Genomic DNA, 15,073 nt, shown 5'->3' on the forward strand with positions numbered 1-15,073 from the left:
TATTGGTGTTTTGTTCTTGAGATTTTATTTTGTAATAAAATTGTAATATTTGTTGAAGATTAAGACAAAGTACTTTGCTAAACTTTTAAACCTATACAATATTATTTTCGGAATATTTAATATACATGTTCTGGGGCGTATATTTTCAAGTTTCATTTCTAACGTAGTCCTGACTCATGAGTGACAAACTATTGTACTAAATAGTTTATTATTAACTACTAAAACTAATGTTCATACAAAACTATACCTAATACCTTGAGGCCTACGTTTAACTCACACTTTTTTAATGTTAAAGCTACTAAAATCATGAAATGATATGAATATTTTATTATTCTTATTAATCATTCATAATATTTACAGTATTGTGACGAAAAAAACTCTTCCAGATGTCATATGGACAGCTAAATTACAACGTGTTTCACGCTTTTCAAATTTAATTTTAATCCAACAATTTATAACAGTAACTCACAGTTACAGATTAATTTTAAATCTTTCCTCTATTAATTGTTCAACTTCTTTAATTTTTCATTTTCAATTGTCAGAGAAATTGTAACATCGTTTGGGTGTGATTTAATATGTTAGTACAGCTACCAGAGTTCACTCCAATTGTCTAATAGCTTTACAAATTCTAATAGGTATTCATTAAACGCTTTTTCTGCATAATTGGTTTTGTAATGCATAAATTTGAGTGAGAAGCGATAAAGGTTGCTTACAAACATTGCTTGGTATGATCTTCTACAGCCATAAGCGTGACTATTTGACTCAAAATGGCGGCATACCTTACGATGTAACAATACTCACTGCTTCTTTTGGTAATAAGAAACATGAAACTTCTGAAATGTTCACATTAAATACCAAAAGCGAACCTTCATAATCAAGAATCAATACTTTATTTTAAAGTCGTCACTATTTCTGCTCTGGCCTTAAAGTCTACCTAGTTTAAATGCGTGACTACATCATGTATAAACAAAACAAAATTTCTATGCCAGTAGTAAAACTAGCAATCTTGAAGGAAGTTCATTTTAATATTTAATGAGAACATTTTTTTCACTTAGCCTACTTGACAGAATTTTATTCTTAAAAATGTCCATATTAAATCTTACATCAGTGGAAATCAGAGTAATAACACCTCATACAGTCACCACCATGATCGTTAGCCCATCACATTGGGGTACTACATCATGTGTTACATTTTATGAATACTGAAAATGAGCAATCACTTCAGACTTATTTTGATATGGAATTTGATACATAAACATTCGTCTAGTGTTAATTACGTCCAAGATATTTTCAGATTAAACCTCATTTATGTTAAATAAAAATAAAAATGGTTTCCAAGACAAACTTAGAGTTCTAGAAAAAGTAACGATTTATGAGATTTTCCCTTTTTCATGCAAATAGACAACTGTAAGAAACGATGTTATTCATTTATAGCTTCATCTATTCCTTCCTCTTTCGCATTATTGTGAAAGCAGTTAACATTTTATCGACAACATTGGGTTCATGTAGTCTACAGATGATGCTTGTGAAAAATATCTACAAATAAACAACATTACATACTTCACTTACTTACTTACAAATGGCTTTTAAGGAACCTGCAGGTTCATTGCCGCCTTCACATAAGCCCGCCATCGGTCTCAATCCTGTGCAAGATTAATCCAGTCTCTGTCATCATATTTCACCTTCATCAAATCCTTTTTAATACTATTCTCTCATCTACGTCTCGGCCTCCCCAAAGCCTTTTTCCCTCAGGCCTCCCAACTAACACTCTATATGCATTTCTTGATTCGTCCATACGTGCAACATGCTCTCCCAATCTCAAACGTCTGGATATAATGTTCCTAATTATACTAACACAATGCGTGCAGTTCTGCGTTGTGTAACTTTTTCCATTCTCCTACAACTTTATCTCTCTTAGCCCCAAATATTTTCTTAAGAACATTATTCTCAAACACCCTTAATTTCTGTTCCTCTCTCAAAGAGAGTCCACGTTTCACAACAATAAAGAACAACCGATAATATAACTGTTTTAAAAATTCTAACGTTCAGGCTTTTTGACAGTAGACTAGATGACAAAAGCTTCTCAACCGAATAATAACAGGCATTTCCGATATTTATTCGGCGTTTACGTTCCTCCCGAATTTCATTTATATTTGTTACTGTTGCTTCAAGTTATTTGAATTTTTCCACCTCTTCGAAGAATAAACCTCCAATTTTTATATTTCCGTTTCGTACAATATTCTGGTCACGAGACATAATCATATACTTTGTCTTTTCGGGATTTACTTGCAAACCTATCGCTTTACTTCCTTCAAGTAAAAGTCTGTGTTGTCCCTAATCGTTTGTGGATTTTCTCCTAACATATTCATGTCATCCGCATAGACAAGAAGCTGATATAACCCGTTCAATTCCAAACCCTGTCTGTTATCCTGAACTTTCCTAACGGCATATTCTAAAGCGAAGTTAAAAAGTAAAGGTGATAGTGCATCTCCTTGCTTTAGCCGCAGTGAATTGTAAAAGCATCAGACGGAAGCTGGCCTATTCGGACTCTGCTGTAAGTTTCACTGAGACACGTTTTAATTAATCGAACTAGTTTCTTGGGAATACCAAATTCAATAAGAATGTTATATAAAATTTCTGTCTTAACAGAGTTATATGCCTTTTTCAAATCTATGAAGAACTGATGTACTGTACCCTTATACTACATTTTTTCTCCAATATCTGTCGAATACAAAAAATCTGATCAAAAGTCGACCTATTGCGCCTAAAACCGCACTGAAGATCTCCAGTAATGTCACCTACAATTGGAGTTAATCTTCTAAAACGAATATTGGACAAAATTTTGTACGACGTCAACAAAAGTGATATTCCTCGAAAGTTACTATAGTTAGTCTTTTCTCCCTCTTAAAAATGGGTACAATTACCTAAGTATAAACATTATTTTAATACAACTTTCACTTTTATTATTAAAATATATTTTATTAAGATTTCCTAAAGATATTTAAATTATAAAATTCTGTAAGTAGTGGCTTAGATTCCAATGATAAGAAAGCAATTCAAACTAAAACTATAAAATTCCATATATTAATATAACATATTTACTTGACCAATTGCTTCATGATAAATTCATATAACCATCACTGATATGATTTGTAAAATATGCTTAGACTATTTTTCTATTTATTGATACATGCCATAATAACTATTAAAGTCATCTCAGAAAATGATTGAAGGACCAATGCATACAATATAGTTGCTGACAGAGAATATAAGAAACTAACGTCAGTATTCAAGACAAATAAATAATAAAAAATGTACAGTAACTGAATAAAAATATTTTGCGGAATTCTTGTATATATATATATATATATATATATATATATATATATATAATATTATTTTTAAAACCCTTTGTAAGCTTATGATTAAGGATAAATTAAAATTAAAATTGAAATATTCTAAAAAGTATATCATCTGTTTTATCTTATAAATGCAGAACTAAAAATTGCGCCATATCTGCCGGAACATTATACATTTAGAAACGCACGAAAAGATATCAATATATTATTTGATAATTCATTAAGGAGCCTTTATACCACCAGTATGACATAGTACTAAATAATACAATGATTCAGTTCGTAAGATGTTTCAATTTCAGTTTAATTAGGGACAAAATTTGAACAAGGACTAGATTTTATTATTCGAAAATATCTTCTTTTTAATTCATCGTAGAATGGGATTTTTATTCAAAACGATTTAGTTCATCGGTTCCAAGAAAACACTCTGAGATTAATAAAACCTATTTATTAAAAGTATATAAATGAAAGGGATAACAAATAAAATATATATCATAAAATCAAAAATTAATATTAACTTAAACCATTTTACTAGTATGTGTACCAACTTGAGATACTACTAAATCCCAAATGGTAAAGCATGACACATAAAATCGTTTGTTTAAAAAATCGCATTGTCGAGCTGGGTTGGTACCCCAGGTTGCTCTTTGACGTGGGTTCAAATGACGGGGCTCATTAACTGATTTTTTTTTCGAAATTTTCTCAAATTATGAAAAGAATATCAGATAATCCCACGGTAAAGACTCGAACTTAGTTTTCAAACATACTTTTCGCTATCATCGATTTCATCGCAGTCACAAAGAATGCACACTCGATACGGATTAAAAAGGCACTGAAGAGAAGTTAGATACCAAGTTTCTAGCTTCGTGTACCGTTAGGCAACAGACAGAAAGAACATTTTAGAGGGTTCGATAAAATTTTTTCGTCGATGCTATACTTGTTTTCAGATTGCAATAACAAATTTGAATTTTTGCAACAAGAATGGTAACAAATGTTATGTACACGGTGCACGTCACTTCGAATTTTCAAGATCGTTAGTCATTATTGACCTCAAGCAACTCATTTTTGGGATTTTTTCCATTATATAAATTTTACATTTTGATTATTTAAGGTAATTTTTATATTAAGGTGAAAAGACCCTATAGCATTTATTCCTGTCAGATTAAATAAAATAAAAATAAATGAATAAATAAATGGAAAAATAAATAAATAAATAATTCAAGACTGAACTATAACTAAAATTTTTCTAAGTCACACACAGCAAATATTTCTGGCGTTGGTTCTATGATAGTGCAAGAAAGTTATCATTTCGTTTAAATACAGTTGAAGATTCTGTAAACAAGTAACACAAGCTAGCAAATTTACATTTATAACGTTTGTATAAAATATGTCGGCACGTCTTTCAAAATTCTAATGAAAGTTAATGTCAACTTTATTATAACTTGGCGGCCGGGTAGCTCAATTGGCTACGGACTGGGAGGTCCGGGGTTCGATTCTGGGTTGTGGTGGGATTTTCTCGTCTCCAAACTTCCAGAACGTCTCCCAGGTTCACTCAGCCTCCTATCAAATTGAGTACCGGGTCTTTCCGGGGGTAAAAGGCTGTCGGAGCATGGTGCCGACCACACCACCTCCTTCTAATGCCGCGGTCAAGAAAGCATGGGGTTGTACCTTCATGCACCCCATGTGCCTTGTAACGGGCCTACCATTATCTTTATCTTTATTATAACTTAACTCGGCGTATTGTCTGACCAACCGAAGTTGTGTATTTAGTTAGACATTGATCTGTCTGATTAAGGCGTTGGTGCTAATAATGTTGTTCATTTCTCGCCTCAATGAGGGAGATAAAAATCTATAGTATAGCTTCTTTTGTAGTGGAAGTAAAGTTGAAATGCCATACTATGCATTTTTGGCTTATGGAATATTATATTATAATATATATGTATTATAGGAAATTTGTCAAAAGTTTGTTTTGACCATCGTAAATTTCTATAACCCAGTCCAGGATAGAAATCAGATGAATTTTTGTATGAAATAGTCAACTGAGTATCAACTATGTTAATTAGGCCTATTTTACAGTTCATTTTTGGTTTTCCGATAAGTCAATTACAAAGCTATGAAATATATTTAATTAAAATTTTCAATCATATCACATTTTCAATAAGAATGATAAGTCATATGATTGAAAATTTTAAATAAATATATTTCATAACTATGTCAATTATGTAGGTAGTAACTTCATGATTCCCTGTTTGACTACTTAAGCTTTTGAAGTTTCATCATAGGGACTTCACATAGGCATTAATTCTCCATAGACTGCTTTCTTTGTTAGCACTTTAGAACCCGGGATAGTTAGAAAAAACTACAAACAGAAATAAAATAACTCATATCTCATTTCAGAGTGATTTATGTTCAAGGTCATAAAAGCAAAATTCTTATAACAAATTATCTATAACAGAAACATCTTTCCTTACAATTTGTGAAATGTGTTAAAATAATCTCCTGCATCATTTGTTGGAATGAATTCTTTAGAGTACAAAGAGAAATGAAACATTAAGAAAAAATCTCTCAGTAGCCTTCCGAAGGGTAAATTGTACACTATCAGTATACATTTCCGTTGTTGCTCTACGAAACTCATCTATTTTCGAAAACGAGTTTGAATAAAACTTCAAGCATTGGTACGATTTCGTGCTCGGCAAGGAGAGTTTATTTCCAACTTTTAAATCTTTCATTCCTGAAATATATTTTCAGTCAAATTGAAATTTGAGCATTCGGTTTACTAAAACTCGCAAATAATAGAAGTGAGTATGATTTGCTAGAGTGAATTTGTTTCTAATGCAAGAATTTAATAATCAGCATATTCTTTGGTATTTTGAAGGGATGAAGAATGTGTCATATATTCTATAATTATAATATAATAGTTATATTTGTGGCAAAGTCTTTAGAAATAAAATTTTGAATCCTCACACTTTAGAATATGTTTGCAATTCTTCTTGTTATTTTATACTAAAAAGAAATTTGGATAAACAATTCCAGTAGACCATTATTTCACCGGGTAGAAATCTTGCTAAGATTTTCTAATAATCTGAGCGAATCACTATGAAACTATAGCAAGGCAGAAGCAGCAGACGAAAGTTGTCAGCCCATGCAATTAACATAAAAGCACTGCAAAATATATTACTGTAAAAGTGATCATTTAGATTTGCTAGGGTGGCCAACTTTTTGTACATTTCAAAATAGGCCATAGATTTTTATTAAATGATGATGATTCTAGGTATTAATATTTAAAATGGAATTTAGAAATAATTCCACATAGGTACATTCCTTCATGTGTTATCAGATGTGCATATGATTACGCCTCCAAAGAAAGGGCACTGATTCACAAAATATGTTCGTGTTCAGGGAAGTCTAAAGACATTTCTGTCTCATGTGGCACGAAGAAATGAAGAGATTTATTTTTGTTAGAGAAGGAAAAGAATACATATTATCTTGTGTTGATTATAGTTTACCTCTATTTTCCGTTGTAATTCCCTTCCATGCGACCTTCCATGGTCAATTATGGGATGGAGTAAAATTAAATGGGTGGATGTGAGCATATTGCCATGGTCCAATGATTCTAACCTTCATAGGTGGAAACATATATTTTTAAATCATTTAAAATGTTTAAATTAAGTGTCGTTCTCATCTTATGCTATAAACTTGATGAATTTTATACAAACATATTTAAAATCATCCGCAAATTAATTGCAGACAAAATATCGAATCTCTTCCTTTTGTGATAGGACGTTAGGTATATTCTGAAGTATCACCGATTCCCGAAAGGCAAGAAACTGGAAGTGTGTATAAATATTTGATTCTTTTGTTATTCCAATTCATATCAAACGTGTGTTTGAGAAGTAAGAACATAAAATTTTGTGATACAAAGTTTAATGTTTGTAAAACTCATAAAATAATAATTTCTCGTAGTTTTCTTATGTTGTTATAGCGAATATCTCTGTAAAATAACAGCATGAAACTTAAGGGATTTCGTATGTATACGCTGTACTGGTCGAATTCTTAAAAGCCGACGTCAATGCCATTAATTCCCATGGTTCCTTGCTGTGTACCTTGTTTCTCGAAGAGGCTCCTATGAAGATGATCTCTTGTAGAAAATAGTAAAGAGCAGTGATTTCTTGTTGGCCCTGTCAGAACGATAAGAATGATTCTGAGGAAAAATAGTGAAATAGAGACAGGGAAAAGGAGAGCACCCAACAAAATCTAACCTCCACATTGCAATTCTATCCGAGCTCGTCGTCGCTTTCAGTGATAGTGTGAGAACCTCGTGCTAGAATCGTCCCACTAATTGGACGTAAAAATTTGATATTTGTCTTAAAATTATGCGACAAAATGAGGTTTCTGAATAGTCTCTATGGGGCATGCCTTTGCTTTACAGCCATCGGAAAAATACAAGAATGCAAAAGTAAGGAGGTTCTTTATTTAAATGCTTCAATCTATAAGTTAAAGGAAAAATATTTTAATTCTAAATATTATTTTAACTTTCCTCGCGATCTCATAATCTGGTTAATAAATAATATTTGTTCAAAATTTAATAAACAGCTCTTGCTAATTTTTAAAATGCGATTTCTGAAGTTTTCCGCATTGGTATGACCACGTCACAAATCTCATACACACAAAACTTTATATTTTTAGTAATTTTAAAGTAAAATGTTATATTGTCTTCAAAACGTTTTGGTCTCTGATACAATAAGCAATTTTATATTATAAAGAAAATTCAAATACTTAAGCTCGTTTAAGGATCGGTGCTGAAATTCTCTCAGGGTAGCTTTGGACCATGGCTGAAATGTTCGAGAGGGAGAGAGTGAGTGTGTGTGTGAGTGATAAATAGAGAGAGAGACAAAGAGATGCAACTTCTGTGTCCGCCATCACCATTAAATCACCCGACAAACGAAACCTCACCATCATAGTAAAGCACGCTTGTTGTTTTCTTTCACCCTTTATGCTCTCGCAGTTAGCGGATGACGATTGGCTAGCACCTAGCCTGCTAGTTTGATGGTAAAGAGGCGGGAGTCCACCACCACAAAACCATAGGGGTGTATGCGCCCCCACCACCACCACCACTACCACCACCACCACCACTACCACCATCATCGGCCCCCCTCGTTCCTCGCAAGGAGCCAAGCAAGACTAGAGTGTTCAACAGCCGAAGAAGAAAAATAACATTTTGCATGCTAATATACTAAATGATTGAGAAAGGGGAGAGAGAAAACTTTGAGATGAGAGCTTAAAGAGGTGCTGGGGGTATAAAGAAAACATCAGCAAACACAAGATTGCCTGAATGATTCTCAAATTGCATCGTGCATAACTGTGAAAAAAATTATATATATACAGAGTGAAGAACTATTGTTTGTCTTATATATAAAAGCACTATATAAATATAACCTAGAAAACATGAGGATGTGTGAAATATAAAAAATAGGGTGGGGCTTATTTTCATAGTAAAGGCACATGTCAGGTTACCATGGTCCGCGTGTAGTTATTAAGTGACGTGGGGGGAATATAAAGGGGAGAAATATTCTCCTTTTATTATGTACAAAGTTCAGTGTAACAAGACGAAAACAAGAACCTACCCATTGTAGTTTGTAGGAAACCACAACTAGGTTATAATAAAAAAAAAAAGATGAGGGAAAGTGAATGGGAAGTATTGCTCCCAAGGGTTGGTTGTTGGTCATCTATAAAAATACGCAAAAATACCAAAAATAGCAAAAAAGTAACCGAGTTAGTTACTGGTAGGATAGATTTTAAGTGTAGTGTTGAAAATAGAGCTATGTAACCCAATGTTCTAACTGTAACGCTATGAAGAGCCGAGGTGTCGAAGCCATAATATGTGAGGGGATTTTATATTTAAACAAAAAAATAAAAGTGGTCAAATCCTAAATATATCAGGCAAAGGATAGCTATACTTTAGATATAGTGTTGTTATAGCAACAGCCATTAAACAGACATGGCGCAGAAGTGCAGATGTAGTAGTAGTGATCGTAGATTTTATGGGATGGTTTGTATATATATACTAGCATTGTTGATTCCCTCTGCATGTTTCGGGTTCGGCAGCTCGGCGCCCACTCTGTGAATATAGTGTAAAGTGTACACCCCTCACCCGTTTTTGCCTAGCCCAACCATCCACCTCCCGATACCCTCCATCCTCGCCCGTCCCCAACCCTCAAAGCTCCATGGTACATTGGTAAAGGATACCAAGGATTTATAGTTGGTACTCATTTCGTACAAGCATTTCCGTATGTTATTTAGTTTTTAGTGAACGTGAGATACATACAAAAACATTTCAAAGCAAAGAAACAGATCCTGGAATTGCAATAATTTGACATTAATCCTAATGATTTAATATGCCCAATCTGGTATCTACGATTCCTTAAGCGGAATGCTTGCTGAGTTATTTGTGTGTCCTAAGAGTTCTGCATTCCAGTGTACTGAGAAAATTACTGTGAGGACAAATTTAGTTGAGCAGTAATAGATTTGAAACGAATAAATAAAAAGAGATAGTCTTTTATTGCAGTTTTAAGTGAATAAAATGCTGCAGTTTGATATATTTGCATCTATTTTGTAACATTAGATTTTTCTTATTTTGTACAAAATGACTATTTTTGTTATAGATTTCCAGTGATTAATATAAAACATATGTCAAAATATTTCATAAACATATTAAAGGAACACACAAAATATCCTTTTTTCAGGCTGGTGAATGATAGGAGTGTGATCTCAATTTACAGTTGTTGATATTCAATTATTTATTAGTAGTTGTTGGAGCGTGCTACCAGATGTCATACTCTTCCTCCTCAAGCGGTCCCGTAACCTTTGTCCCCGTACAATTTGTTCAATACTTTTCTGGAAAATTTTCAGGTTATGTAGTTAACACACAGATTATGTTTCCATAAAAATTGATGTGCAGTGTTTTGCATTGCTTGAAGGTGTTCCAACACTAATGTACTTTTTTGTAACTTTGAAAAAGGAGATTTAACTGTGAAATAGAATATATGTATCTAGCCACGGCATCCGGGTATACATTATAAATGGTTCTATCAGCTTCCAGCACATCTTTGTCACAAAATAGTGATACGAGGTGGTGCTATTTTTTCCATTATGAATCATTCCTCACCTCTTCGCTCTTCTTTCTCTGTTACTGTCATTTTTAATGAATACAGTCAGTTTATTCAGGATTGATTTCTTAAGAATATGTTTACGAGGAAGAATTCAATTCTAAAATTATTTGTTAAAAGGTTCAGTGGTTAGTATTATGTATTTATTTTGATTTATTCTATCATTTTTGATTGGTGAAAGGAAAAACTTTACACCTATTATTAGCATTATCTTCAGAGATGCTGAAATATCTATTAAACTGGTAATTTAAAATAACATTGAAATAATTATTAATTCCATCTACAAGAAAATATGGTCAACTGAACTATCGATTGAAATATATGTGTCACAGTTACTGGTTTCACTTCCTAGAAAATACTATTAACTGAACCGGCGATTATGATGTACGCTAGTTTCATCTTGAAGGAATTGCAAGTATCTTATTGAGAGTTACAGTTTAGGCTACTCATGTGATGCTTCTCCGTCATTCATATTTCTTCAAGATGGACCTACCAACGAGTTTAAAGTCATTAATGCTGACGTAAATGTCAAATGTGTCCAATTTTCAATTTTATTATTGTCCGAAATTTATAGGGGTGAAATTATTCATGGGCTAAATAAACCACACTTCTGCAAATTTTATGTTTAAGAGTTGAGCATTGAAGTACATTCCTAATTCTATTGTTAACATTATGTATAGATACTCTGTTTTTAATCAGAGCTGTTAATTTTGAATAATGAAAAACTAAGGGATGTTAATTCCATATATTGCATTATCAGTTTGTGAACTGTGAGGAAAATGTAAAACTTCTGTGAAGAACTGGTAAAGCAGTATTCGTACTGGTTGTTGATCGACGGACCCCGTGGCTAGACGCTACAAAGAAATGTAGCCTAACTAATTTTACATAGCCTAAACATGATGCTAAGGATAGTGAAAGAAACATTTTATACCTTGTGAATGGGAAAGCACATTTTGATACAAGATTTAAATGGAAAAATATATACATTCAAATAAGATCAATTATATTGTGGTATCTCGTCACCATATTGAGAGTCCTTCAAGATATAAGTCAACAAATAAATATATATCAAGTGAATAAAACAATGCAATGCCATTATTATTATCTTTATTACCTTTTTATTATTATTTTCAAAGAAGGTTTTGTTTGTTTTATTTCCGATGAAAATATTTATGAGGTCATAACATATCGAAGGTTGACTGCATCATCATCAACAGGCAAGGAGAAAGAGGAATAATCATTCTGAGTGTTGAAACTAATGCAGCTGGCAGTCTTTCTCGCCAGTTTCTTCGACCCCTCATTTTCCTAAAAAGCTGATGAAGACGCATTCATCTCTCGAAATATACTTTCGACAGTAGAAAGAACTGAAAGAAAGCGTTTCATTCATTATAAGTTTTAGTTAAAAATTTTATTAATACGAGTTTTTTAAACGAATTTTCATTTATGTAATAAGTACATCATAAAAATTAATTTAATTTTATAAGATTTTGTCGTGTGTTTAACGCATTATAAAAAGTAAATTTATACATTAGAGTCGTACACAGTACATTAATTTGTATTTATAAAAAGTATAATTCTAAATTTTTAACTCTTAGAAGAAAATATAACGTTAATCTCCTCGAAGTAAATTGGATTAAAATATTTTGTACAAATAATTTATCTTCGCATCATAAATAGATAAACACGATTAGTAACAAATATTTTCTTGAGACAAGGAAGAATATAAGTTGTGAAAGTCAACGAAAAGTATTGTTAAAACTTTTCTTTTTTATTCACGATCTTACATGTGTATTTAACTGTTAGTGTTAAACTCTTTCTACTTATACATTTGACATGTTAAGAAATTCGTGTATTCAATTTTCCGTTTCTAAAAAGTGAAAAATAAACCTTCTGTGTTATTTTGTACAGCGATAAAATCAAATGGAAGGTACGTCTTGCTGCAAAGTAATACTTTGGTATCGTCTTATACCTGAAACGGAAAGCAATATGGTGGTAAAGATGCTAGCTAATAGTGTTAAGGTGGTTGTTCCCCCACTCCAAGTAATTTGTATCACAGTAGTTCGTGCACAATAGATGTAGACGCACTCAACTGTGTGTGTATGTGTGTATGTGAGTATGCGTGTTATTTTTTGGTGTGAAAGCAAAGTGGGCTATGGTGGACATATATTAACGGTAGCCCTTGTGCATCTTTCAAGAAATAAAAAAAAGAGGAAAGGTGCGGTTTTGTCAAATTGACTTCCCAGTTAGGAAAGAAATGATGTAAAAACTGTTTATCAAACAAAAAAAAGTCGCAACGAAAAAGAAAATATATTATAATAATAAATCGAAGTTAGCTGTGAATGTTGCACACGATGTAGAAGCTAAGCATGTTGATGCCTCTGTTACTGCACTTGTATTTCTTTTTGTTATTTTTGTGTGGGGGGATACAGAAAAGTGAAAAAAGAAGAGCTTCCAGTCATAAGTATATTTTTGGTACTGTACATCCACATATGATTGGAAACTATGTCAAAAACAAGAATATCTTGAAATTTGTGAAATATGTTATTTAATATGAAAAAACTTTAGAAGTGAAAAAGAAACAGATACTAAATAACCTATTATTGTAGCGTTGGCCAATATTGTATATCCATGATTCATTACTTAAGTATTGGGTTTGTAATAATGAATCGCACATGAGCTTTGGTTACCTGGAGACAGAGTTACGACGAATTTCTTATTTGGACTATCTTTCGCTTGCAACTAATAATAATCTATTACCTTTTAAGTTACCTTACATTCAATATCTTTCATGTTAAGAAATATTTGATACGTCTAGTAGTTCCTACATAAAACCAAACTTATTTCAATTAATGAAATCTAAATACAAAATTTGCGCCTACGCGTTCAGAATGCCGTTAAAACTACAAAACAATTAGTTTTTACTTTCAATCTGGATTATTAAAAATATATACAATCCAGTTATCGTCGGCCCATCTTTTTGATCCAAGTAAACGATTTTAAAATGTCAGACTTGAAACCAAAATAAGTTTAACACAATTTGATTTATGTTTCAAAAACGACAATGCATTTATATTAATTGTTGGAATTAATATATCATTCATTTGTTTTTTTGTTTAAAGAGGGAATTAGCATTAAATAAAAGTGAGATTTCAAACTTCATAAAATAATTTTGTACCTTTACAACTTTCCTTTCTTAAAGTTTCAATTAAGATCCAAACTTACACATCCCTATGGAATTTTACAAATTGACATGAACATCGAGAAGAATACTCTAAACTGGTGATCATACGATATGCATAGCTACACAAAGACAAAAGTATGGAAGTGGACTTGATCATTTCAGTTAAAGTTACACGCTACAATAAATAATTATTAAAACTGCTTATTATTTCAAAGGTGTTATTTTTAGTAATATGAAACATGTCGAGCTAAATTTCGAGTTGGTCAAAATGAGGACAATCACATCTTATATATTTTATAATAGACAAGTATTTTCTCTTTAAAGAATACAAATTGTACAACAGTTTAATATCAACATATATTATTATGCAAAAGCGTTCCTATGACACGTACAAAAACGTGAAACATGTTTTAACCATTAAATAATAATAAAAAAAATTACAAGCAGTTGTCTGATTTTATACTTCCTTTTATTTTAAATTTAAAGTTAATCTAATATCTTTAATTACAAACTTTATATTTTAGTTAAATATTAAGTGAATCAGTTACCACGCACTAAAATAGAAAGATATATTTCTTCAGGTATTGCATTAATGAGCTTTCTTACATTTTATAACATTTTTTGCAAATTGTCTCTTGTGTTAAACTTTTTGCAGTGCTTATTTCATCTGCAATGAATTATACGCTAAAAATATTTGGATAGTTAAAGAACTCCCTTCAAGTTTCAAACTGTAAACAAAAATATTCATTTCGGCTGATTTAGAGTAATATACAGTTTAATATGTCTGCTGTATGTTTACACACTACACGAGATATTAATTTACTTGATATATGTGCTTGAAATTATACGTGTGACTCTGTTTCCAAAGATATTGGCAAATCTCTTAGATTTAGGTTATTTGAGTATTGGATTATATACATGTAGCGAAGAACCTTTGGGGATGTGAAGAACTTGAAATCTGCCCGAAACCCCATATATAAAATCAAATATCTTACCTTCATTCCCGCAGTTCACCTTCTCCCTTTCCTTCCTCCCACTTTCACCCCTCCCCCTCACCCCATGTATAGCAAGAGTTTTATACCAGCAAAGTGTAATGGCTATTCCCAATAAAATGGGGTAAAACAAAAATGATATGATAAAATATAACCGAAACAAGTGAACCAAAATGTAGATAGAAAAACAAAAACCTAGATTGGTAGTAAAGAATGGAATTGAGAATAAAGAAAGTTATAAGAAATGTGTTAGTGTTTAATTTTATTCACATAAATACCTTTATTCCAAACCTTGTGAATACTGCATCGTTTAGTTATCGTAAGTGCTGGGAATGAGGTCTAAAGAAAGCAACACTCAACAGAAATTAAGAGGTATTC

General features: G+C 32.0%; 1 protein-coding gene across 4 annotated transcripts in view; it reads left to right on the forward strand.

Moving 5' to 3' along the window:
* The window catches only part of LOC138694481 (cytotoxic granule associated RNA binding protein TIA1-like), a 1,343,307-nt gene extending 1,328,545 nt beyond the window's left edge, over nucleotides 1–14,762 (forward strand). For all 4 annotated transcript variants that reach the window (XM_069818236.1, XM_069818239.1, XM_069818240.1 and 1 more), the window contains exon 9: nucleotides 8,362–14,762. In XM_069818236.1, coding sequence (XP_069674337.1) covers nucleotides 8,362–8,403 — 42 coding nt within the window. In that variant the 3' untranslated portion in view covers nucleotides 8,404–14,762. The remainder of the gene's footprint in view (nucleotides 1–8,361) is intronic.
* The last annotated feature ends 311 nt before the right edge of the window (nucleotides 14,763–15,073 follow it).

The sequence above is a fragment of the Periplaneta americana genome, chromosome 2, assembly GCF_040183065.1.
Source record: "Periplaneta americana isolate PAMFEO1 chromosome 2, P.americana_PAMFEO1_priV1, whole genome shotgun sequence".
NCBI classification, from domain to species: domain Eukaryota; kingdom Metazoa; phylum Arthropoda; class Insecta; order Blattodea; family Blattidae; genus Periplaneta; species Periplaneta americana.